The sequence below is a fragment of the Balaenoptera physalus genome, assembly GCF_965194825.1.
Source record: "Balaenoptera physalus genome assembly, chromosome: 9".
NCBI classification, from domain to species: domain Eukaryota; kingdom Metazoa; phylum Chordata; class Mammalia; order Artiodactyla; family Balaenopteridae; genus Balaenoptera; species Balaenoptera physalus.
In genome coordinates, this window is record NC_138888.1 from 21,736,363 (window position 1) to 21,763,347 (window position 26,985).

At 40.8% G+C, this 26,985-nt stretch overlaps 1 protein-coding gene and 1 long non-coding RNA gene across 4 annotated transcripts in view; both read right to left on the reverse strand.

Annotated features, from left to right (window-relative positions):
* The window catches only part of LOC309667029, a 416,481-nt gene that overhangs the window by 172,358 nt on the left and 217,138 nt on the right, over positions 1–26,985 (reverse strand). The gene's annotated exons all lie outside the window — the stretch shown is intronic.
* AIG1 (androgen induced 1) overlaps positions 1–26,985 on the reverse strand; it is a 230,541-nt gene that overhangs the window by 15,135 nt on the left and 188,421 nt on the right. For 2 of the 3 annotated variants that reach the window (XM_082474923.1, XM_082474921.1), the window contains exon 4: positions 25,207–25,322. The exons of the other annotated variant lie outside the window; for it this stretch is intronic. In XM_082474923.1, the coding sequence (XP_082331049.1) occupies positions 25,207–25,322 (116 nt within the window). The remainder of the gene's footprint in view (positions 1–25,206; positions 25,323–26,985) is intronic. 3 annotated transcript variants of the gene reach the window in all.

Consider the following 26,985-nt stretch of genomic DNA (forward strand, 5'->3'; position numbering starts at 1 on the left):
ACCTCAGATAACCTTTCAGTTCTTAAGATTAGTTTATTTGAAAGAGGATTGAAAAACTGATTTTATTATTCACATTTAAATAAGGAGTTAGGCTATTTGACAGCTGGGCTATTAGCGCAAAAGACACAGGACACAGACTCATATGCAGTAACAGCTAATAGGTAACGACATTGAATTCTTAGTGACAGGCACGGTGCTAAGTGTTTTATAGGAGCAAATCTTTGGGGAAGGGATTATATTAGTACCATTTTACGGATGAAGACACCAAGGCCCTGAGAGGGTCAATAAGTGGAGAAGCGGAGATACCCACCTGAGCGGTTTAGCTCTTAGCTTGTATGCCAGGCTCCCCTCATGCTCTGAAGACTAGGCTACAGTGGATGGGAACAGCTGTTAATGTGCTCGGAACCAAAAAAAATGATCCAAGTTTGAAATCTCTGTGTAAATTTTTTTCTTTTTTTCCCCACTGACTATAAAAGCAACTCATGCTCAGTGTAGAAAATGTGTGAGATATAGAAATTTTACAAGATGTAAGATAAATCAGTTTTGGTGACGTTTTAACACAAGACTGAGTCTCTTATAAAACTCAGAAATCGAATTTTACAATTTCTCCCAAGGGGAGAAAAGCCACTGCAGGGATAAAATGATTAAACACTTCCTTCAGAGAAAGCTTTGACTCACCTCTTAAGAAACAGTCACATCATACGTGCAGTTAGCCTACTGGAATTTACGATTCTGCAATGAGCCTGTGCCCCAAGGTTGGGTTAGACAAAGGATGTGCATCAGCTTCTTGCCCAGCGGATTCTGTGTGTCTCACGTGGTACCTCCAACCTGATGCTTCTGAAGGACTTTTCAAGTGTAGTTTTGACCTTTGGCTCAAATGCTGACTTTAGACCTAGCCCTCTCTTTAGATCTAACTGTCTCATTTTAGGGCCAATCTAAAGGCCCCTTGGACATCTCCTGAGTATTGATTGCATGGAGACTGGTTCTTGCTACATTTCTGAGAATCTAGAATTCTGAAGTGTTCTGGAGTTCATGTACTCACTGATTTATTCAACAAACATTTCTTGAGTCCCCACTGTGTGCCAGGTGGGAGCAAGCAGCAGTCGGGGTGCAAAGGTGTGCCCTTGAGGAGGAGTGCCAAGTTTCCCACTGAAAAGGCTGGAGGTCACAGGGAATATGACAAAGGACATTTGTCTAGAAGAGAACAGGGCTCTGAAAACAGGACTCAACAAATTCTCCTTGGTGATGTGTATGGTGGTGCTAGAGAATTAATGTGTTAATTCACAGGCAAATACCAGATGGAGGCATCCCATCTGAAGCAGTGCTGAAACATCCTCTAGCTCAGTTACAGACATAATTTTAGAAGCTACAGACATAATTATATAATTCTTCATTTACTGCAGGTTTAATAGAGTATTCTTCAAGACAATCTTTTAAGGTAAAATCATAATTTAAGATTCATCAAAGTCTTTTCAATGTTCTCCTTAGAGCTAGCCCAAATTTATAGAACCTGGGATGTATCTATACATGGAGCAAGGTTTATGGGTGCAGACATATGGGGCCCTGTGCTCAGAAGGGCCTCACAGTTGGCCTAATGCTCTGCTGTCACCATCTTGAAATTCGTAACAATTTTTGAACAATGGGCTCCACACTTTTGTTTTGCCTTGGACCCCACAAATTATGTAGTGGGTCCTGTTCATGTAGTTGTGCCATTTATACTTCAGATTAACTTGCAGACCATCCACGTGGTAGTCCGGTCACCTTGGGTATTACTGAACTTCTTGAGCCTCGGTCTCCCCTTTGGTAAAGGGTGTAAACAGTACTGCTTCCCTCAGAACTGTAGTCGTTAGCTAGTGTGAAGTTCTTAGCACAGTCAACTTAGGTTAGACAAAAAAACAAGCAAACCAAACAAACGAGTAAGCTTTCCACTGCTTCTCTTTATGCAGAAATATAGAATATTTTCCCAAACTTCTCATACACAAAGATGTTTTCAAGGTTACTAGTCCCTCCACCCATCCCTGGGGAAACAGGCAAATTGTGTGTGCCTCCCAAAATGAATTCCTGTAATGAGGTAATGAGAGGATGTGTTTTCTTCCTGATTCTAAATCACAAATATCAGAGTAATTTATCCACAAAGGCAGGCCAATAAGCTACCTCAGAATATTTTCCCACAACAAATGTCCTGGCACACGTCTAAACTGGTTTCAAATGATTGGCTTCCTTTGGGTCCCACTTTCTACAGCCTACCTGGTCTTATGGTGATGTTGCCCTGGAGAGAATTCAGTTCAAATTTCCCTTAATAAAATTCATGACTGGTTTTGCTTAACTTTAATCATTTGGATGGATGTTCTCAAAGCATACAGGTACCAAACATCAAGTTGACACATTTCTGAACACCATAGGGAACATGTGTTCTTTCTGGAGGGAGGTGGGAAGGGTGGTCAGCAAGGGATTGTTATGGCCCAAGCAATCATCAGAATTGGCTGCAGGAATGAGAAAGCCATGCATTTAAACTACTACCTCTGGAAAAGGAGGAGGAAGAACATGGTATACCCACAACAGAAAATCATAATTTTCCATATTTTGCAGAAATGATCTCTAGTGTCTCTCTAGCACATTTCATGCATCTCCCTCACCTAGATTCTTATTTTTAGGTTACAAACAATATTTGGGTTATCCCTGCCATGAGTACATCTTCTTTGATCCAACCTCTCTCTAATTGCCAACCTTCTTTAATAAACAGCAACATTTCCAGACATTTCTTGAGCTCCTGCTTTGTGCCAGTGCCCTGTGTCAAGTTATAGTGAGGCCATCTCTGCATTATTTGTCATATTTCTCCTCTGTGTGCTGCTTCTACAACTGCTAAATGTTTCTTTTATTTTTTTTCATTCAACAAATACATATCAAGGCCTGGATGTGTCAGACATGAATATAGCAGTATGTGAAGTAGATGTGATCCCTGCCCTTGAGACAGGGTCCCAAGTCTAACAGTAACACAGACATTAGATGACACCTTAGTATTATGCACGAGGGAGGAGTAATAGTCAATTACTATTTTTAAGTCGAGTTGTAGTGTTCATTTTTCAACTTCATTTTAATTTTTGTCCAAATTAAACCATCAAAAGTTCTATAAAGCTGAAGTTAAAAAAGCAGAAACTCTCTGCCCCATCCAACTGCAGCCCTTAGTCTCCTTCCCATGCCCCATCCTCTTCCCCAGAGGAAGCCACATTCCAACAATTTCAGCTGTTTCGTTTATCTTTAGTCCCATGTTTCTTAAAAATACCCATATATTGCTGTTTCTTGACTTATCAATTTTAGATATTATCTTCTGACTTCCTAAGATGAAAGATATGGGTTCAGCTCTGTTACAATCTCTTTTCTCTTTTTTTCCTATTTTTTGCCCACCAAATACATTTGTAACATATTTTGGGAAGCTGAATACATTTTCAGATTTTTTTCCTTATGCTTTGGTGTTGTATCTAAAACCCAAATTCCTTGTGTTTTCTTCTGAGAGTTGATGGTATTGAGTTTTACATTTAGATTTGTGATGCATTTTGAGTTATTTTTTGTGAAAGGTATAAGGTTTGTGTCTAGATTCAGTTTTTTTCATAAGGACTTCTGTCTCAGCACAATTTGTTGTAAAGGTATGGTTTCTTCATTGAATTACCTTTGCTCCTTTGTCAAGTATCAGTTGACTAGATTTCTACCTCTGGGCTCTCTATTTTGTTTCATTGATCTTTGTGTATATTCTTTCATCAAGACCACAGTGTCTTGATTACTGTAGCTTTATAGTAAGTCTTGACATCAGGTGGTGTCAGTTCTCCAATTTTCTTCTTTTTCAATATTGCATTGGCTATTCTGGGTCTTTTGCCTTTCAACATAAAATTAGATCCAGTTTTTTATGTCCACAAAATAACTTGCTGGGATCTTAACTGGGCTTGTGTTGAATCTATAGGTCAAGCTGGTAAGAACTGACATCTTAAAAATATTGGGTCTTCAAATCCGTGAACACAGACTCTCTCTTTACTTATTTACATCTTATTTACTTCTTTCACAAGTGTTTTATAGTTTTGCATATAAATCTTGTACATATTTTGTCAGATTTTTATCTAAGTATTTCACTATTTTGATGCTAGTGTGAGTGGTATTGTTTTCAATTTCAAATACCAATTATTCATTGCTAGTATACAGGAAATCAATTGACCTTGTATTCAGTGACTAATTAGTTCCAGGAGTTTTTTGTTAATTCTTTGGGATTGTTTACATGGACAATCATGTCATCTGTGAACAAAAACAGTTTTATTCTTTCCCTTAACAAAAACAGTTTTATTCTTTCCCTTATATATACTTTTTACCTTCTTTTCTTGTCTTATTGCACTAGCTAGGAATGATGCACTAGGACTTCAGAAATGATGAGAGGGGACATCCCTGCCTTGTTCCCAACATTAAAGAGAAAGCATCCAGTTTTTCACCATTAAGTATGATGTTAGCTGTGGGTTTTTTTGATAGATGTTCTTTATCAACCTCAGAAAGTTCTCCTCTATTCATACTTTGCTGAGTTTTCTTTTTTTTTTTTTAAGTCATGAATGGGTGTTGGCCTTTGTCAAATTCTTTTTCTACATCTATTAATATCATCATACAATTTTTCCCGTTTAGTCTGTTGATGTGGTGGATTACATTAATTGATTTTGCAATGTTGACTGGCCTTGCATACCTGGAATAAATTCCACTTGGTCTTGGTGAATAAAACTTTTTATACACTGTTGGATTAGATTTGCTAATATTTTTGAGAAGTTTTACATCTATATTCAAGAGAGATATGTGTCTGTAAGTTTCCTTCTTGTAATGTCTTTCTCTAGTATTGATATTGATGGCCTCATAAAATGAGTTAGAGGGTGCTTTCTCTGCTTCTATTTTCTGAAAGAGATTGTAAAGAATTGGTATCATTTCTTCCTTAAACATTTGGCAGAATTCACCAGTAAAACCCTCTGGGCCTGAAGCTTTCTGCTTTGGAAGGTTACTAAAAATTGATTTCATTTCTCTAGTAGATGTAGGCCTATTCAGATTGTCTATTTTTCCTCTGTGAGTTTTGGTAAATTGGTCCCTTTCATCTCGTTATTATCAAGTTTGTGGACACAGAGTTGTTCATAATATTCCCTAATTATTCTTTTAATGTCCATGGGATCAGTAGTGAGACTCCTCTTAAATTTCTAATATTAGTAATGTGTGTCTTCTCTGTTCTTTTCCTGGTTAGCCTGGCTAGAGCTTAATCAATTTTACTGATCTTTTCAAAGAATTAGTTTTTGGTTTTATCAATTTCCAGCTTTCAATTTCATCTATAATTTTTATTATTTTCTTTCTTCTGCTTGATTTTGGTTTAAATTGCTCTTCTTTATCTAGTCTCTTAAAGTGGAAAATTAGGTTATTGGTTTTAGATCTATTTCTTTTCTAATATATGCATTTAATGCTCTGAATTAACCTCTGAGCACTGCATTCTCTGAATCCTATAAATTTTGATAAGTTGTATCTTCATCTTCTTTCAGTTCAGAATATTTTAAATTTCTCTTGACACTTCTTTGACCTGTGTAATTTATTAGCATATTACTTAAACTCCAAATATTTTGGGATCTTTTAGATATCTTTCTGTTATTAATTTCTAGTTTAATTCCATTGTGGACGATGAATATATTTTGTATGATTTCTATTCTTTTAAATTTAAGGTGTGTTTTCTGGCTCAGAATATTATGTCTTGGTGAATGTTCCATGTGAGCTTGAGTAGAATGTGTACTCTGCTCTTGTTGAATAGAGTAGTCTATATATGTCAATTTGATCAAGTTGATTGATGGTGCTGTTCAGGTCAACTATATCCTTACTAATTTTTGCCTGCTTGATCTATCAATTACTGAAAAACAGTTGTTGTAATCTCCAACTATAATAGTGGATTTGAATATGTCTTCTTGTAGTTCTATCAGTTTTTCCCTCACATGGTTTGATGTTCTGTTGTTAGAAGCACACGTTAAAGGTCATTATGTCTTCTGGGAGAATAAATCCCTTTATCATTATATAGTGCTTCTTCTTATCTGTGATAACTTTGTTTGTTTTGAAGTGTGCTTTGTGTGAAATAAATATAGCTAAACCATTTTTATTTTGATTAGTATTAGCCTGTTAAATCTTTCTCCATCCCTTTAATCTTGGCCTATCTATGTCTTTATATTTAAAGTGGGTTTCTTGTAGGCAACACATATTTGGTTACTGTTATCTTTGTCTTTTAATTGATGTATTTAAACATTTACATATAAAGTGATTATTGATATAGTTGGACTAATAACTGTTTGTAGCATCTATTCATTGTACTTGTTTTTTGTTTCTTTTTTTCTTCTCCCTTGTTTCCATTTTCTCTGGTTTTAAGTGTTTTATATGCTTCCATTTTCTCTTCTCTCTCAGAATATCAATTATACTTCTTTTTCCACATTTTTTCTAGTGTTTCATGTTCATAACTAATATAAGTCCACTTTCAAATACTGATTCTTAGGTAGTGCAGATACCTAATACAGGGTATTCTCACTTCCTCGTTTCCATCCCTTATAACTTCATTGTCATTCATTTCATTTATCCACATACATGGTTACTATTGTAATTTTGAGGAACACTTCTCTAATAGATCAATTAAGAGTAAGAAAAATAAATATTTTATTTCATCTTTACTTATTCTTTTATCTATGTTATTCCTTTCTTTATGTAGATCCAAGTTTCTGACCTTCATGATTTTCTTTCTCCCTAAAGAATATCTTTTAACATTTCTTCTAGGACAGGTTTGCAGGCAATGAATTGCCTCAGGTTTTTTTTTTTTTTTTTGTCTGAGAAAATCTTTATTTTTCCTTCACGTTTGGACGATAATTTTGCTGGATAAAGAATTCTAGGTTGTTGGTTTTTCCTTTCAACATTTTGTAATCCAAGTCAATTGTAAATAAAGCAATGGAAACTATAGATAAATGAACACTGACCTAAGAATTTTTTTCTTTTGCAAGACCTTAATTGCTTGCCCTAGCTTTTTCTCCTTCTGGTATCCAGTAAGTCCCCCAGTTTCTAGTCCTGTTGACTTTGAATCTCTCCCTTGAACTCATTCTTCTCTGTTCATTGGGAAAGCCCACATTTCCTCTATCATCCATCCCACCTGAAAGGTAATTGGATGCTTCTCAACAACTTCAAGCTGGAAACCTTCAACCCTTGATTCAGTTTAAATTTCTTCCATCTCAGTCTTGGGTCCTTTCCATTTCTGTCTCACCAGCCACATTCTTATCCAATTCCATAGTAATTCCTACTCTCGATCTCACTGAAGTTTTCTTTTTAAAGTATTTTAAAATATATTTAATATCTGGCATAATTTTACATACCTCCACATATTTTACACTTACTTGAGCCATTTATGATGAAGGCTAGTACTACAAGGGAAAGCCCTATAGAGCCCTGTGGAGATTTCATGAATTTAAGTAGCTAAAATTAAAGCACTAAAGTCTTACCAGTTCATAAACGTTTTCGGATCTCCTAGTCTCTGGGAGGGAGAAAAGTAAATTAAATTAAGAGTTACAGTTTTTATTCTCTCCTGAGTAAGTGGCAGAAATGATGTTTTGGGAGGACTGAATAGAAAAATAATGTTAAGCCTTAGTAAATTATTCTATTTGAATGACTGAGTACCAGTTGACTTCTCCAGCAATCTCTGTTAGAACAAGCCAGGCTGCATCATAGAGCTCCCATGTGCTGCTGTGAACTCCAATAACTGACTCACAACCAATGGGAATGACACCTCCCAGTTACATTTATTTTTAAACAACAAAGACAGTGGGCAAATCCAGGTGTTGAGTCACTAGGAAAGATGAACACCTACACAAACACAACAAAAATCCAGAAGCAATTTTCTTTCCACAGTGTTATCCTTTATATGTTAAAAAGCTGATTTTTTCTTCCCTAGTTTCACATTGCACTCTTCTTAGTTACAATCACAAACTTGTCTTTCGTAAGATTCAGCACGATCCTGGTCATCATTTAGCTCTATTTGTCCCTAGAGCAATGATATGAGGCCACTGAAGGTCATTAATAGGACATAATATAAGATCAAAGGGACATTAGTCCCGCTTCATGGACAGCTGCTTAAAAGAAAACCTGAGGGGACAGCATGTCCTCCTTTGGTGTTGCACCCAAAGACCAGCTTCCTGACTCTACTGGCATTACCAATATTCTATTTCTTTTCATTAAGCAGTGACATGGTGAGTATTTGGATACTGTCAATGTTTCAAATGGGAATAACAAAAGAAGGACTGCTACCATGGAAACCCACCTGGTGGCCTTTGTGGTGAGCTCCTTGCTACTTGAATACATGCAAACTCCACACAATAAAGGGCTGATCAACATTAGGCATAAAGCGTCTCTGCAAGAGCACTGATTCTTAACTTTAATGAATGCCTTGGACATTGCAATCTGAGGCAGCATTATTCTTGTCCAACCTCATTATTAGATAAACACAGGGGAACTTGCATTAAGATATACTTTGGATTGCAAAGCAAGAGTCAATTTAAGGCCATCTCCCACTATCTGTCTCCTGTAAAAACAAGCTACATAGTTAGTTTAAAGATGCATGCACTCAGAAATAAACTACTGAAAGCAAACTAGGAAGCTGGATCGTTGCCAGCTACATTTCAATAGATCAACCTCACTTAATTTGTATGTGTCCAATATTGCTTCCTCTACACAGTGCCTTCCTCAAAGGAAAATTAATTCAAAGGCTTGGAGCATACAATGTTTTAAATGTTGCTGAATTTTATATGCATAAATATTTTAAAGAAGGATTTATTTGGTTAAGTTCAGGAACTATCCCTATTAACTCACTATGCTAGTAAAACTTTTAATTTTCCATAATATTTAATATTTTGGGGGAGTATACATAGTCAAAATTTTAACTGAGTTAACAAAAGGAATAAAAAATTGAGTTAACAAAATGGATGGTACCCCATGGGGGGTATATCACTAGTAGTTTTCTTTCTTTTGAAAAAGCACTTTCACCCTTTCCAGTGTCAATTAAGAGTCTATCTCTCTAATGCTAGATTACATTTGAAATCCTGGCTAGTATCCTATTCTTCTTTACCTGTTTTCACCTGGGTGAACAGCCTCTTGACACTTTGGTTTATATTCTAGAGACCTTCATTCAAGAATGGAATACCAAATGTGGACAAAGAAAGAAAACGGAAGAATAGATGAACTAATATTTCTGAAATATTTATTTCCAACTTTGATGGAAAACTTATTCAGAAATACAAATAATTATGTTTTGAAAAACATTAATCACTCTAGTTCTCACTTATCAAGGGTGTGAAAATTTATCTCTGAGGAATTGCAATTGTCAGTGTGTTGGAAAGACAGCCATATTACTATCCTACCCCAGTTCTTAGCATCTTTGACCCTCATGGACTCTCGGTTTTTAAAGTATACATCACTCATTCATTCATTTATTCCTTCAAAATGTACTGAGCCCTGATTATGTACCAGGCTTTGTCTGAGGCACTAAGGATCACATGGAGAATGTCGTAGTAGTTACTGCCCACCAGCCTGGCAGTGGTGCAGGGATGAGATTGCAGAGCAGTGCTGTGAGTGTTTTGATGAGTGACTGGGGGGATGCCATGGGAGGACTGGAAAGGGGCACCTAACACCAACCCAGAGTGTCAGGGATGGTTTCCTGCAGGAAGTGACATCTGATCTGAGATTCAAAGATAGACTGCATGTGGGAGTAAAGCCTGGAAGAAAATGGTCCCCATGGAGAGGATACTGCAAATGCCAGAGGTAAGACAGACCAAGGGAGGTTTGGGGAACTACAAGAAGATTAGTAGAACTGGCTTGTGCAGTTCTGGAGAAGAGGCAGAGCTCACGTTTAAAGGGTTTTGTGTGTCATAAAGTTACATGCCTGTGCAGCATTATTTTTGGTCTCAATTCAAATGGGTCCTCTCTGTGGCCTGACATCCTTCTGCTTCCCTGTTAGCTCTTCTCCCTTTAATTATGTGGATACCTTATACCTTCACATTTCCATCTTCAGCCAAAAACGTGGAAATAATCCAAAAATGTCCATCAACTGATAAATGGATAAAAGAATTGTGGTATATCCATACAATGACATATTATTTGGCTATAAAAATGTCTGAAGTATGAATTTGTACTACAACATGGATGAGCCTTGAAATCATTATGACAAGTGAAAGAAGCCAGCATAAAGACCACATTTTGTATGATTCCATTTATATGAAATGTCCAGAATAGGCAAATGCATATAGACAGAAAGCAGATGAGTCACTGCTGGGGTCTGGGGGACGAGGGGATGGACGGGACAGTGATTGCTTAAAGGGTACAGGGATTCTTTAGGGGGTGATAAAAATGTTCTGGAATTAGGGTAATGGTTGCACAACTTTGTGAATATTCTAAAAACCCCTGGATTGTACACTTTAAAAGGGTGAATTCTATGGTATGTAAACTATATCTCTATAAAAAAACAAGCTGGAGGTGTAGGTGAAACACGTTTGGCAATATATTGATAATTGTTGAAACTAGGTGATGGATAAGAGGGGTATATTATATTATTCTTTCTTTAAAAAGAAAACAAAAAACCCCTTCTTTGTCACCCACCTTTCTCCTTGCATTTAGATAATTTCATGTCACAATGAAAACAGAAATCAAGAGATAATTTACTCAGCTTGTGGTCACCAAACCTTAACATTTGCTTATAGCCTTTCCTCATTCTTTCATTTCTGTGTTGTTTTTGTTTTTTAACATTTTTATTGGAGTATAATTGTTTTACAATGGTGTGTTAGTTTCTGCTTTATAACAAAGTGAGTCAGTTATACATATACATATATATATATATCCCCATATCTCTTCCCTCTTGACAAACGCTTTGCACAAACATTATGCTAGGAGGTGGGGATATAGAAAAAACAGAAGAGGCCTAGCTCCCACCCTCAGGACATGCCCATCCAGTAGGAAAGCCAGATATCTAAGGAGTAATTCCAAATAAGCAAGAAGCAGGAAGGAAGAAGCAGTACAGACCTAAACTAGATGAGGAATCAGGGAAGGTTTCTTGGAAGAAGTGATGTTTAAGGTAAAAATCCAAGGGCGGGTAGATAACCTCTCAGTAGGTTAAGGGGTTGGGCTGGAAATCAAGTGATCAGTGAGGGAAAAGCATGTGTGAATGTCTTGAGGCAAGAAAGAGCGTGGCAGCTCTGAGGGATGGGAAGAAGTGGAGTGTGGCTGGAGGGTGGGGGGTGAGAGCGCAAGGACGGGAAGAGGAGGTAGCACAGGTAGGCAGGGGCGAGATCTCACAGGGCCTCTAGAGAAATCCAAAAATTGTCATTAGTGCTCTGTTCAGATCTGATCAGGCCCCAGAGGGGTGAACAGCTCACAAGAAATTGTCAGCTGGCTGAAGAGCCGTCAGATCAGGCCAAGTCCCTTCCATAGACACATTACCCCTAGCGTTCCTTGGTTACACAAAACCTCCAACTGGATGTACTAAACTTTAAACCAAATGTATGTACAGAATTTCAGAAAGCATGTTATAAATAGCTGAGTACAGTGTGAAATGGTACCGTCACTGCTTCATGGCCAGTTCTTCTCCATCTATGCATGCAGCAAATGAAAGTCACAGGAAGAATCAAGAACTCGCGGTTCTTTCCCTCAACAATGGCTCAGGCACGAGCAAAGGGGTCTCTGCTGGGGACGATAACCCCTGTGCCTGGTTACCTTCTGTTATTTATTGCCAAAGATAACAGGACGTAATGGTAGGTATGGGGCAGAAGGAAAACCATACGGACGACGAACCCAGAACAAGAGAGGTGTCTGTCAGAGAAGAACTCTGATGAACGTAGCTCGGTTCCTACCGGCTGAGGAGGGGAATCTGGCACCACACCTACTGCGGTGATTCCTGCTGCTCCTGGGAAACACCGTGCTCTCCCTGGTGAAGCTCCCTTGGACCTCAAGGCCACTTGTCACAGGTCCTGTTTGACCCCTTCAGTAACCAGCCGTGCATGCTGCTCTTCCAGCTGTGCTGTCCCCGTGCGCCTCTGGTCATACACTGCTGCGTGTACAGACTTGGGGTGATGCTGTCACCCACACGATGCCCATCTAGGAGGGTTACGCATGCTCCATGTTATCCTGTTTCTGGACCGACCTAGCTCATACTGGGAAGAATATTTCTAAAGGTTGTGAGAAAAAGAAGTTACAGCTTCACTGCCACAGCAGAAATTGCACATGACATCAAGGAGAAGAGGGGCTGCCCCACCCTGGTTGTCAAACAGGAGCTCGTGCTGCTTCCCGTCCTCCCTGGAGAAGAGAACTGAGCTCCCTGACGTCAGCTAAGGCTCTCCAGCCGTGGGAGGCTCTGAGATCCGGGAGCGCTTTCCAGCCATTCTTCTTGGGCATGGAATCCTGGCATTCACGGGAATGCTTCCAATTCAACCTAAAGATGTGATGCTGATATTGGAAAGGACCTATATGCCAACACAATGTGCACCGTGTGGTCTGGTGGGATCACCAAGTATCTTGGTGTTAGTGACTTTAGAACACAAACAGATGCACAGCCCTGGAACCAACCACGATGACAATTAAGATGATCACTCCTCTGAGTGCAAATATGGTATCTGGCTACTCCAGCTGATGTGGACCAGCAAGCAGGGCTCTGATGAGTCCGGCATTGGCCACTGCAGATACTTTTAAATGGACTGCTGGCAGATACACTGACTTTCTGTACGAGTTAGTTCACAAGTACAAGTTTGCCCTGGCAGAGGTACGTATCTTATGTTAGACTCATCTACCCGAATATGTCTTTTTTAAAAAGACACCTGCCCTTGCCTGATAGGCAGGCAAATAGCACCATTTCACATTGTACTCAAGTTAACTATTTATAACATGTTTTCTGAAATTCTGTACGTACATTTGGTTTAAAGATTAGTGTATCTGGTTGAAGATTTTGTGTAACCAAGGGAGGCAAAGGGTAATGTGTCTATGGAAGGGACTTGGCCTGATCTGACGACAATTTCTTGTGAGCTGTTCACCCCTCTGGGGCCTGATCAGATCTGAACAGAGCACTAATGACAATTTCTGGATTTCTCTAGAGGCTGGCAAGAATTTATGAATGAATTGTGACTTCTTTCTTGCAGTCTTCCATCACAGCTAAGAAACATAGCTAACCCAAGCTTTCAGACTCCATTTTCTTTCTTATCCAATGTTTTTCCAGCAGAATATCATGGGGCTAAATTACTCACTATAGTCGCAAAACGATTTGTATTTGTACCTGCAAATTTATGCACTGTTTTAATTTACGTGAGATTTTTGTACGGAATTCTCAGCTTTTAAGGATGACTGAAACATCTTGTTTTTCTACTGTCAGGTGAGAATATCATGGCCCAAGGATATGTCATGGTATAAGGAAAAATAAAAGTGCTACCAAAACAGAAAAAAAAAAAAAACTACTGAAGAGTTTTGAGTAGGAGCATTGACAGGATCAGATTTGCATTTTAAAATAATCTTTGGCCAAGAAGTAGAAAGTGAATGGGAGGTGGTGGGGAAAGCTTGCTCAGAGGCTTGAGCGTTAGGGAGTGAGCAGACGAATGGGGCCTGTCAAGGAGGCTGACGGAGCAGCCATACACAGCCCGGCATCTCAGGAAACAGGCAAATCAACCAACCAACCAACCAAACAAAAACCCAACTCAAAGAAGGATGTTGTGGAGAGGTAAAATAAAGCATTTGTGGTGGGGAGAGTAGAGGTAGTGATTGGAGTTGGGAAAATGCCAGTGGTTCCAGGTGCACTAAACTTCTTTCACTGCCTGACTGTGATTTGCTCTTTCTTGCTTCCAGGCCATCTCCCTTCTCTGCCCTGGATACCCTTACCCGGGACCTTCATATGGCTAACTCTTATTCACCCTCAAGGCCCAGCTTACACGTCACTTCTTCAGGGAAGCCTTCCATGACCCCGTAAGTTTGGGATAGGGAATGTACCTCTGGACTCTGAGAGCCTCCTGTATTTCTTCTCTTATACATAGCACTTATGAACTGTAGGGTAATAGCTTTTTAATCTCCCTGTATCCTCCAACAGACTGTAAGCTCCTGAGGACAGAGCCAAAGCTTTATATACTGTTTACCTCCTGCACTTAGCACCATGCCTGGCGCGTGGGAGGGACTCAATAAATAAATACCTGCTGGAGAGAGTTAAGGAATTTCATCCTGAATCTACATGGACCTGGTTCTTTCAGAATATGGGAGAATTAAAATATGATAATAATAATCAAGCTAGTTCCTTCTCTTACTTTGAAAATTATTAGAGAAATGGGCCTACTTAAATGTATAAAGACAAAGTTTTGCATGGGTATTTTAGACCAAGTTCTCTTGCCATTTCCATTATATCTCAAACACAAGGTCTTTGGGGCTGTAAATTTCTTTTGACTCTTGGGGTATAAGCTCAACTCTGGCGCAGATGTCTCCTCATCTGAATTATTTTCAGTTGGTTTTCATTTTGTGTCTCCTGGGAGCCCAGCCCTGCTGGGTGCTGTGGGTGATGCAGTGCGGGGAACATGCTTCTGCCCAGTTATCGCAGGCTGTGGAAACCACCTGCTGAAGGCGGGACCGGGCGGGCCTGGGATCACGGCAAAGAGCTTTACGTAATCCCACCCATGCAGCCGCCAGAGAATATGTTCTGAGCCTTCAAAACACTCTTACGTTCTCCAAGACATCGAGAAGGCTCCCCTCAGGGAAATGGAGAGGCTGTACTTTGGCTAATAAATGGATCTTTCCTTTACCTGGAATTTTTTATTGCCTGAACTGGGTCACCTCCCCAGGATCCCCTATAGGATGTTACTCTGGCGAGGTGCACAGACTGTGAGCCCTCCTACATGTCTATCAACGTCAGTTGGCAACTTAAATGAACCAGGCAAGTAGGAGAAGTGGCAATAAAGCTGAAATTCAACATCAGAGGAGTAGATGGTAGGAGTATCATAAACACTTTACATGGTTATGATTGAGCTAAGTGTAAGGTAGGTGTAAAATATATATAATTTAAAATTGTTTCCTTACTTTATCTGCTTGTATTTAAAACTCACATACTATCATCACAATTTCTCTTATTAAGTAATCTACTTAAGAATGGTTTCTCTGACAATTTGATTGATGTGATGTCTAAAGAGAATGGATTTGTATAAACCCTTAGAAAACTGTAGACGAAGAGGCTCTTTTTATTTTCTTGAAGATCATTGCAACTTTCTTTCTCTCCCTCTAGATAGTGAAGGGAGGGGTTTTGGGTGGCAGACTTTGAAAAAAAATTAACCAAATAACCATATAACAGAGGGACATGTTATTCTCTGTAATAACAACTGGTTTTTCACTTCCTAGATGGAAATGAACAGGTGACTGCAGTAGTGTACCACCGAGGGGCTGACCAAAGTCTTGGGAATCAGAGAAGGTCTCCCTGAGAAAGAGATTTCAGCTACTACCTGAAGGATGTGTAGGATTTGTAACTAATAATTATGGGTGATGTGACTGAGGAGAGATGGGGTTTGGATGGTGGTGTGGGGCAGGTGGAAGCTTTGAAGCTGGAAGGAACGTATAGCTCTTGACCATCAGTGAGAAGGTCACCGTGGCTGTAATAAGCAAAGGGGGAAGAGGAGGAGGATAAGGCCAGAGAGGTTGGTGGGGTCACGTAACGCAGGTCCCCTAAGCCATGTAAAGGAATTTTGGACTTTATCCCTAGAAGCAATGGGAAGTCATCCACATTCTCTGAGCAAGGGAGTGGCATGATCATATGTATTTTTAAAAAAGAGCTGAGGGATCCTACATGTAGATGGGGTGGCAGTGGGGGAATGCCAGCTCTAAGCAGTGGTTCAGGCGAGGGATGACTGCAGCTTGGACCATGGTGTTGGCAGTGGAGAGGGAGCAAAGTGTACGGATTCTAAAAGTACTTCAGAGGTGTAGAAGCTAGAAATTGGTGGATGATTCTCTGTAATAGGCCCAAGAGAGGTGGGCTGAAGAGGTGGTTTCATAGATTTCTGGCATGAATAACTGGATGGGTGGCAATGCCAAGGGGATACAAGTTTGGGGGTGTGATTGGGAAAGCAGGCACTGCATGAGTTTGGTTTGCAGTTGCTAAGCGTGAGAGGCTTGTGAGCGGACACCAGGAGAGAGCTCCGAGCTGGAGATCTGAGATGGAGGTAGTTGTAAACACGGAGTGGATGGATTTATCCAGGGAGAAGAGGTACTAAAAAAAGAGGACCTAGGTTACAAGGGTAGATTTCAAGTTAAGTATTCTTGCCACAAAAAAAAAAAATTAAAAATAATAAACAAAAAGAGAAAAAGACCGTGTGCTGAACTCCAAAGAACTCCAGCACTGAGGTTTGGGTAGAGTGGGAAGAGGCAGCAAATGATGCCCAGAGAGTTTTTTACATTCTCTGCGAAGTTAAAGACTAGGCCGTCTGCTGAGAGAGGACAGGGGACAGTGAGGGGGAGGGGGAGGGGGATGGGCAGAGCTGGCTGGAGAAATACAAAGTAAAATTGCCGATAGCATCAAAGGCACAAGCAGCATCCAAACGGCGGTTCCGGAAGACGGCAGGGAAGAGAAGTAGTAGTGTTGGGGTGGATGGAGGGTAGGGGTGTTGAGGAGTGGGGGAAAGGTCATAAGCGCATATAAAATGGTCTTGGTGAGGGGCCTGGTTAATAGCATATGGGCAATTCTAGTTCTTCATGTATAGCCAGGATGCCTGAGAACCAGCTGTTCGGGGTAAGAGAAGATGAAACTCAGAATAATAAACACTGGGAATTGAGATGGATGGTACACAAAAACCTTTTCTGTCCAGATGCTGATTCAACCAGCACCCAAATGGACACTCTGAGGAGTCCCGTGCCAGCCACACTCCTACTTGGCAAGTCCTCAACTGTCTAGATAGGCTTCTCCTCCTCAGAGGATAAGAAAACAACAACTACCACTACACAAAGTGTTTGTAGAAACAAACAGATTAGAATAATGGGAAAGCAACGACATTCTCAAATCTCAGGGGAAAAGCAGAGCTTGGGGAATAACTTAGTACATGAAGCATAAGAAATTTTCAGAACACTCTTTAGCATTCTTAATAGGTAGCAAGGAGACACAAACCCCACCAAGCAGGACCAAAATCCTTAAGAAGAGCCGAGGATAAAATGAAAATAAGGATGGTGGGGAAAAGAGGAAGAGAGAGAAATGAGACCTTTTCACAGAGACTCAGACACTCAGGATTTTTATCGCCTGGGAGGAAGGAAAGATATTATCATTTCTTGAGTGACCCACGTGCTCAATAATCTATTATCTCTAGTGGGAGATAATGTGCAGGCATGACCTCCCATTTTAGAGGTGGTAAAAATGAGGCTAAGAGAGAAAAAGTAATTTGCTCAAAGCCCTTAGGAAGAGGGGATCTGAACAAGGACTGTCTGACTTCAAGGATATGGACCTCTACCTGCCAGAGTAGCATGACAGGTTAACGAGTGAAGAAACATGCAGAAAGGGGCTGATTCAGGCCCCCTAAGGACTGCGTATTCTTAGCATAAACACAGATCAACAACAATGGATACTGTACTGAGTGCCAATGGCAGGCATTTTGTACCCATTTTTCTGATTCTCACAGCAATCCTGCCTAAGTATCATCACCCTCTTTTTTTTCAGATGGGGAAACTGAGGTCCACAGAGACTAAGTGACTTGCTCAAGTGTATGGGTTGTCTGTTGTTACTGTACCACATTACCACAAGCTCTGTGGCTTGAAACCACACAAATTTATCTTCTAATTCTGTAGGTTAGAAATCCAACACAGGTCTCATGGGACTAACATCAAGATGTTGGTGGGGATGCATGCCTTTCTGGAGGCTCTGGAGGAAAATCTGTTTCCTTGACTTTTGTAGCTTCTAGAGACAGCCCGTACTCCTTAGTTTATAGCCTCTTACTCCATCTTCAAAGCCAGCAAATGTCGTTTGAGTCCTTTTCACAGCACGTGTGTCTGACTGTTCTCCCAGTCACATCTCTCTCTGACCACAGCGGGAAAGGGTCTCTCCTTTTACGATTAGATTGGGCCCCCTTGGATAATGCAGGCTAATCTCCTCAGGTCAATATCTTTAATGTAATCACATCCGCAAAGTCTCTTTTGTCATGTGAAGTGACATAGTCACAGGTTCCGGGGATTAGGATGTGGACATCTTTGGGAATCATTATTCTGCCTATCACACACCGAAGTTAAAAAGTATTAAAGGGGTTTGAGTCTGGAGTTTAATTTGGATTTGGTCTAAATTAAACAGGAAATACAGTTGATTCTATCTTCAAAATATATTCAGAATCCTACTATTTCTCACACTGCCATTTCTACCACCTTGGTCCAAATCACATCATCTCCCTCCAAAATGACTTCTATAGTTTCTTAACTGCTCTCTTGTTCCATCCTTGCCTCCATCTGTTCTTAACACAGTAGCTAAAGTGAATTTTTAAAAACCTCTAAGATCATGTCAATTCTCTGTTCAGAACTTCCCAGTGGGGTTTCCCTGGTGGCGCAGTGGTTGAGAATCTGCCTGCCAATGCAGGGGACATGGGTTCGAGCCCTGGTCTGGGAGGATCCCACATGCCGCGGAGCAGCTGGGCCCGTGAGCCACAACTACTGAGCCTGCGCGTCTGGAGCCTGTGCTCTGCAACAAGAGAGACTGCGATAGTGAGAGGCCCGCGCACCGCGATGAAGAGTGGCCCCCACCTGCTGCAACTAGAGAAAGCCCTCGCACAGTAACGAAGACCCAACACAGCCATAAATAAATAAATAAATAAATAAAATTAAAAAAAAAAAAACTTTCCAGTGACTCTCAATTTCATTCTGAATTAAGGACACAGTCCTTACAATGGCCTACGAGGTCCTACATGACCCTCCCTCCACCCCAAGAGTCTCTGTTCACTCTCCCTCTTGCTCTGCTCCAACACACTGGCTTTCTGCTTTCCTTGAACACACCAGGATTATCGCTGGAGCCTTGGGCAGGAGGGGACGCTACATTTTCATGCTGCCCTCCACTCCAGTACCTTGATGTAGAAGGGGAGGGTAAATCCTGATTCTGGGATGTCTCTTCTCCATCCAGGAAGTGAAATGGGAGGATGAATATCTTCTGTCTTCATTGCCTATAGTTGTACAAGTGGTTGCCACTGCTCCTCTGGCTAATACCAAATTCGCACTGATTCAGGCTATGAGGCTGATTCTCAGATGCTCACTTGTGCATGGGGTACATAGGCAGGAGGTTTGTAGGGGGTCTCTGAAGGGCTTCTCCACTTGCAGACATTGTGGGAGCCTGGCTGGCTCCAGCTTGCCCTCTTCAACACCCCTTGGCTCCTGCCCACAGCGGAACCGTCTAGTTTTTTGCCCCTGGGAAACCCTTGTCCAGGGGCTGGACTTCTTGAGTGGATAGTTCAAGCCCAGCAACCTCCCTTGATGTCACACCAGATCCACAAGAAACTTACCCATCTATCTTTGTCACTTACGATGGTAGGATCTAGGCTGCTCTACAGCTGCCCCTCTCTCCACCCTGCCATATCCTTCCAATGCCGCTTTCTTTGCTCAGGTAGGAGGCATAAGGAAGGTTAACAAGTCTGATTCCTAAATTAGATTCCTGTCTCACCCTGGATATTTACCAGGGCTTCTTTTGGAGCCTCTTAAAACTAACTGGCTTTGGCAAGTGTGGGGAGGCACTTCCTTTCCCAGTAGCTCCCCTAGACCCCAAACTCAAGAATGCAAAGACCCTCTCCCTCTTCCCCAGCCAGGCTGAGGAAGGAGGGTGGCGAGGATGGCCATGGCAAAGAGTGTGGATGGCTTTGGGGATGGGTAAGGAAGCAGGGTCCTCTGGCTGTCTCTTATAAGACCCAAGAAAGGTATCTCTCTTCAGAATGGGAGGCACTTAGCATGTCACTCTTTCAGCTTGGTTCCAGTTTTCCGATGCCAGGAAATTAGGAAAACTTTCACACACTATCCCAGATGTAAAAGTCAACAGAGTAGGCAGTTATGGTCGAGTGAAAGATTCAAGTTGAACAGAAGAAAATGCTGGTCATCTACTGGCCAGATCTGTTTAACTGGTGAAGAAACATCCAATTAAACAGGAGTTTAATGTGGTCCAAAATTTAATTTTCTTAGTGAAGCAGGTGCAAATTTTATGCAAAAATTTTTACTCGTTCAAGGCTTAATATTCTTTCCAAGACTTCTTAATTAGAGTACACTCTTATTTTTACTTTTAAGAATTTTTTCTCTACTTTAAAAATAATGTATGTTTCCAGCAAAAATTTGAGGAAATATAGAAACGTTTCAATAAGAAAACAAAAAAAAATCTGCAATTGCACGGCTGAGGCATAATCAAGTTTGGTGGTGATAAAATTCTGATTTTGGACAATTTAAGTTTATATCATAAAAGAAAGATCACACTTCACTATGATTTTACTTTGTTTTATTTTCTAGGTTGGAAAGTTGTACAATGGACACATTTGGGGCAGTAGGATTTGGAGTGTGGAATTTATCAAAAACGACTAGGGCCCCGAGACAACAGAAATTTCTATTTTCCTTTATATAAGCTCACTGCAGTGATAAGAAATGTTTATCCATGAGAAGACACTCCCAGGACCCATCTTCTCCACTTCACTAATGCCTCCTTGCTTTTGACTGTGCCCTGCATGTAGTGGTCAGCATGTACTATGCACGGCCCCTTAGATCTCAGGTGGGCTCTGGCTGAATGAGAACCACCGTGGGAGGGGATGATGGCCAGAGGCAGCAAGAAGACTCCTCAGCACACAGGAGACCTGCTGTTGAATCCCTGGGGATGTAAATTTCCTAGGCTCTGCAGTGGTTTCCTCTTTGTGTGCCCTGCAGATTGAAAAGCAGAGCTAATACTGCAGGGAGACAAGGATGTGAGGTGCTGGGGAGAGGGCACCACATCCAAGGAACAGATTGGCCACCAGGAGTCTTGCACCAGGTGGAGTGAGGACGTCTGCTCTTGTAGAATTTGTCAACTGGAGGGTGACAACGGTCAGCATCCCGTGATCTTAAAGTTCACTTGTTTTGCTCAGCCCCTCCTTCAAGATTTCCTGATGATCCTTTTAAACTTAAAAACAAATTTGTATTTTTATATCCTTTATTGTTTTGGATTCTTAAAGTGAAGAGTGTATAAGTGAGCAAGAATGAGTAAAGGAAGAGAAAGGACTTGTAGCATCGTAACTAAAATTCTCAGACCCTTGAGAAGAAAACATGTGTTCTTGCTACCATTGCTGAGGAGCTTCTCGGAACTGCAAATGTAGAAATAATAATAATAATAGCAAATACAGAAACTTTTAGTGTCTGCCAGGCATAGTTCTATGGGCTCTACATAGAGTAACTGAGTCCTCACCACCACCCCATGAGGTACATACTATCCCTGTCCCTATTTTATGTCCGAATAAGTTAAAGCCCAGAAAGGTTAAGGGTGGGAGTGGGAATTCAAACCCAGGAAGTGGCCTTAACGATTAGACCTGGCTGCTTCTGATGTATTGCTTCAAAACAAAAACTGAAAACTCAACTTGTTCACCCATAGCGTTACCCTTCACACAGTAAGAAGGGGTGGAGAATATATGGTTCACTGTATAGACTCTGCAGGCACACCCCAGGGCTCGCACTGTACAGTCCACCCTTGAACGACATGGGTTTGAACTGCGATGGTCCACTTAGACACAGATGTTTTTTTCAGTAAATACTTATGACACTACCTCATGATCTGAGAGTGGATGACTCCACGGATGTGGAACCTCAGATATGAAGGAATTGCAGATACAGAAGAACCATGTATATGGAGCTGACTGTAAAATTATCCTCAGATTTTCCGCTGCGGCAAGGGTCAGCACACCTAAGCCCCACATTGTTCAAGGGTCAACTGTAGTTCTGGCAACAACAAAAATAGTGTCTTTTCCTTGGGCAAGCCATATCATCTCTCTAAGCTTTGGTGTCCTTATCCGTAAAATGAGCCAGATAATGCTTATCTCAAAGTGTTATTTGGGGAACTAAATACGGTAATATTTAAAGTCACTTTTGGCACAGCAGTCGAATAAATAGTACTCAGTACAATTCCTGATAATTACTGTTGCATTAGAAACCAAGGGGACTTCTGCGTTGTGTCCTGCATAGGAGAATATGGATCTTCTCACTCATTAAGGGGAAATGTCACAAATAAGGTGCAGAGAAATGCGCGGAGGAGGGATGGTGGAGGAGAGGTGTACAGAAAGGGAGTTAAGAGCCCACCATCAATAGTCAGGGGATATTTGTGTCCCAGACCCCTGGGTAAGTGGAAAGACAAGTGGAGGTGGGCAAGGGAAGGGTCTGGGATGACTTCAGATGCTGAGCTTGGGTCGGACTGAGATGGGGGCTGGGAAGTGGAGCCACTGAGCGTGGGAGCTCAGTGGGCTCCAGTCCATGAGGGAAAGCTCCGGTGTCCCTCGCTTTCTCAACTCTTGTGACCCAAACCTAGGAAGACAGCAGATTCAGATGGGTAGGGAGACTTGTGAAAATGGACAGCAAGCTAGAATCAGAGCCAAGCAGACAGGCAGGCTGGCCAGCAGCCTCGGAGGTATAGATTCAGCTCAACCACACAGAGGATTTTAAGGGAGATCTACTTTATAATTAGCCTGTGACAAGAGGAATGCTTTCTTACATTTTGGCATAAGGTTCTGGAATGTCCAGAACAACTGCCTGGTATGTGGTATGGTAAAGATTTCACATCCTGAACCTTTTGCTGTTGTGTCACTGGTACGTCGCATCTGAGATAGTCCGGAAGGGAGTAAAACCCAGTACTTTTTTGATGACAATTAAAATCCCTGGGTTTGTATAATGTGACATGGTGTGAAGGGCATTGTTTAGCTCTTGGCATAGCTATGAATGCCTAGGGCAGAACACCAAAGGAAAGTCTACTTTGAAAGCTTTCTCAGAACATAGCTGGGAGAATTCGCTGGTTAATGCAGATACGTGTCCAAACAAGCACTGGTTTGCTCAGGGAGGGTGCAGAGTTGGCAGGCCGCCCTTGGCACAGAGAGCGTGAGTAATGCTTCATTTTAATGAGGGATCTTGGGGGTCTACAATGAAGACTATGTGGTATTTCCCACGTGTCTCTTTGGAATGTGGACTGATGGCACCCACAGTGGAAGAAAAGCCATCAGAAAGTATGTAGTTCCTAAAATCTCTGGGGCTCTACAAGATTCAGATAATTTAATGGCATATAAATGAATTCACAGAAATACACCCAGAGTTCCCAGAGTAAAAGTCCTCCCTTCCCACAGGTAAGTGAATATGAGTACAAAGTAATGAGGCTGTGTTTCGGGGGGAGAGGTGAGAAGGGCATTTTATTTTTATTTTTTAAATTTATCATTTTTATTATTTATTTATTTATTTATTTATTATTTTTGGCTGCGTTGGGTCTTCATTGCTGCGCATGGGCTTTCTCTAGCTGCGGCGAGTGGGGGCTACTCTTGTTGCAGAGCACGGGCTCTAGGTTTGCGGGCTTCAGTAGTTGTGGCACCCGGGCTCAGTAATTGTGGCTCGCGGGCTCTAGAGCGCAGGCTCAGTAGTCGTGGCGCACGGACTTAGTTGCTCCGCGGCATATGGGATCTTCCTGGACGAGGGCTTGAACCTGTGTCCCCTGCATTGGCAGGCGGATTCTTAACTACTGCACCACCAGGGAAGCCCGGGTGTTTGATTTTTAAACTAAATTTATAGGCAGTTCCAGACGTGTTGTAAACATTGTAGCAACCCTGGAATAACTGTTCGCTTTCCTACCTGACTCTTCTGAAAGATAAGAGTCATTGGAACATCAAGTTCTTATGTATAAAGCACATGCATTCATTTTTAAGATATAATTTCACAGTCACACTTCACCTGTGAGCCCGGATCATTTGAATTTTTTCTTTCAGAGAAAGCCAATACTTAATGTTTTGGGTAGAAAAAAAAATCTAAAAAGTCACTAGGAAAACAAACGTTCCCCAGTCCTCGTGAACAGTCGGTGACTCATCAATGAAGTGGCAGATGGAATTGAACATGACCGCATGTTTGTTCTGGGGTCTGTAGCCTGGATGTCCCCTTAGATCCAGCCACAGGGTGTGACTTCCTAAAAGCAAGTTCCCTTTTTGTTCAGATTTGGAGCATTATGTGATCATTCAGGCAGAGTATGTGAAGTACTGTACTGACCTTTATTTTATATCTCTTGACTGGCTGGAGCCAAACGCTCCACAGGGACTGGACCTCCCAAAGTGCTGCAGGATTTTGGTGGGATTAAGTGCAGTCCTGGGTTTGGAAGAACGTGATTCAGTCCTAAAGACTTAAAGGAGGTGGTGGTGACCCAGAACTCAGGACAAGAGAGTCCCAAGAGGCGGAAATGCTGACGGGAGAGACCTTTTCTGTGTATGCTAATATATCAAAGAGCACTTGGAATTATACAGAGAAATAAGAAACTATCTTAAGATAAATAATTTTGAAATGTTAAAACATGGTTAGAACTGAAATTAAAGTGAAGTAAACTCAACAGGCAAAAATTCTTTTATCAGATAAATTTGGCACCTCACACTTGGGGCTTATTCATGCCCAATAGACAAAGCAGAGATTTCCTGCTATTTATTTATCTCAATTTTTCAAAACAAAACCATTAAATGCATGCTATATGTAATAGCAAATTCTGGAAAAGGTTTTAAACTGACTCAGGAAAATGTACATTTTCACTTGTTTCACTTAGAGGATAGAAGTCACTCCTCTAAGAGGTCATTTCTTCTGTCCTCATTTGCATTTGCTGCAACTCCCTCACTCCCAAAAAAAGCAACAACAACAAAAAATCCCAAGCAAAAAAGCCCTTAAGCAATAAAACTGATGTCCAAGAAAAACATTTAGTTTGAAAAAGAGTTGAAAAATGTAGCCTTGGAAGAACCACTGCTTACATGGAATTGTTCAACAAATTCCTGTTGTGTGAGGTTTGGCATATACTTTCTAAAAATATAAGCATCTGGGGAAATGAGACAAAGCCCAGGTCTTGGACCAAATGAGGCACGCAGTGTGAATCTGTTAGTGATTATATCCATAATGAAATATGTGCCCAAATTTAGCAGTGCAAAATCTAATACAGTAAGAAAGCCCAGCAGGCACTGTCCTTACCATAATATATAGCCAACAGAGAAGGTACATATGGCGGCCAGTCCGCTGCTCCTGCTGGGATACGCATGGTGTGATGTCCTCATCTCAATTAATATAAAGGGCAAAACCGTCGTGTGCTGAAAAAGAAGAGACCAGGTGACACAGGTTCTTATCATCACCCCTAATTAGCTATTTGTCTTCAGTAGGAGAATGGATAGTGTACATTTCTAGCCAAAGTGCCACAGCAGAGAGCAGTATATGGCTCACCTAGGAGGTAGAATGGACGTGAAAACATGCAGCCCATCAATTGCTCCCCTTCTTTTTCTTCTGTATCTTAATTTTTAAAATTGTATTTTCTTTATGCCCGTTACAGGAAATTATAGAAATTATAGAAAGATATATAGGGAAAAAAGTTGGAACATAAGAAAGGAATAAAAATTACGACTGTTAATATTTTGCTATACGTTCTTTTCCCTCACTCTTTGTTCATGCTATTTATACACAGTTAAGAAGTTAAGATCATACTGTGCATGCAGTTTTGTTTGGGATTACAGTATGAGACTTTTTGACATGCCATTATAGAAATACTTCTAGAATATAAACGCTGACCAGAGCTGCTTGAAACTCCATTTTATAGATGTACCAACATTTATTTATTTATTTATTTATTTATTTATTTATTTACTTATTTATTGATTTTTGGCCGAGCAGCTTGTGGGATCTTAGTTCCCTGACCAGGGGATGGACCTGGGCCCCAGCAGTGAAAGTGCCGAGTCCTAATCACTGGACCGCCAGGGAATTCCCTGACCAACATTTATTTAACTGATTCTTATTCTTGGACATTAAGTAGTAAAAGATTTTCAATTTTTAATTTATTAAAAATATCATGATGAATATCTTTTGTAGAAGTCTTTGAATGTTAAACTATTTTTTAAATTTATTTTTAATTTTTTAATTGAAGTATTGATGAGTTACAATATTATATTAGTGTCAGGTGTACAACATAGTGATTTAAATTATTTTCTTATAGTCAAAGGCTATGAAGATTTTAAGGCTGTTGATACATAATGCCAAATTATGTGTGAACCAGCAGCAGGTTGGAAAATAAAGCCAAATTAGCTTCCAGAAAGGATGCCAGCAGTGCATGGATTTAGATACTACGTTGGAAGATAGACTCCAAAGAAGTTGCATGGAACATTTCCATTTGTTTCTTGAACCCAGTGGCCACTCCAGATACTCAGTTCAGCAGGGCAGGGTGGGGTAAAACTTACCCCCTCCATATGGTAAGCAGAAAGTCAAGCACTCTTGATATTGAAATTTGGTGGACAGATATAAGGGAAAAAGAGCTTCTTAGGTAAAACTGGCTCAGGATATAGATTTACCTTCCAGCATTGGAAAGCTTCCCAGGAGTAAGAAGATGGTGGAACTGAGAACTGAACCACCAGCAAGTTTGGATTCTATTAAGGATACTCCTTAATGGCCATGAAAGAATCTTCGTTCTGCTCTCGCTGTATAGTTTGCATATTCAAGGAAAAGGCAGGAAATTGAATGTTATGATTTTCAAACTCTAATAAGTATTGTAGCAAAATGGAACCAGGTGACAGGCAGGTCTTGGCAGGAAAAGACACGGTGGGGATATCAAAGCAAACATCTTCGGAGCAACTTGTTGTTTATATTCATAGAAAAAATAGACAGGATACTGTAAGAAATAATAAGACACTGGAAACTCTTTGCTTTAAACTTTCTCCTCTACGTAACTGTTCTGACTGCCAATACATGGTAATTAGACTATGGTATGCC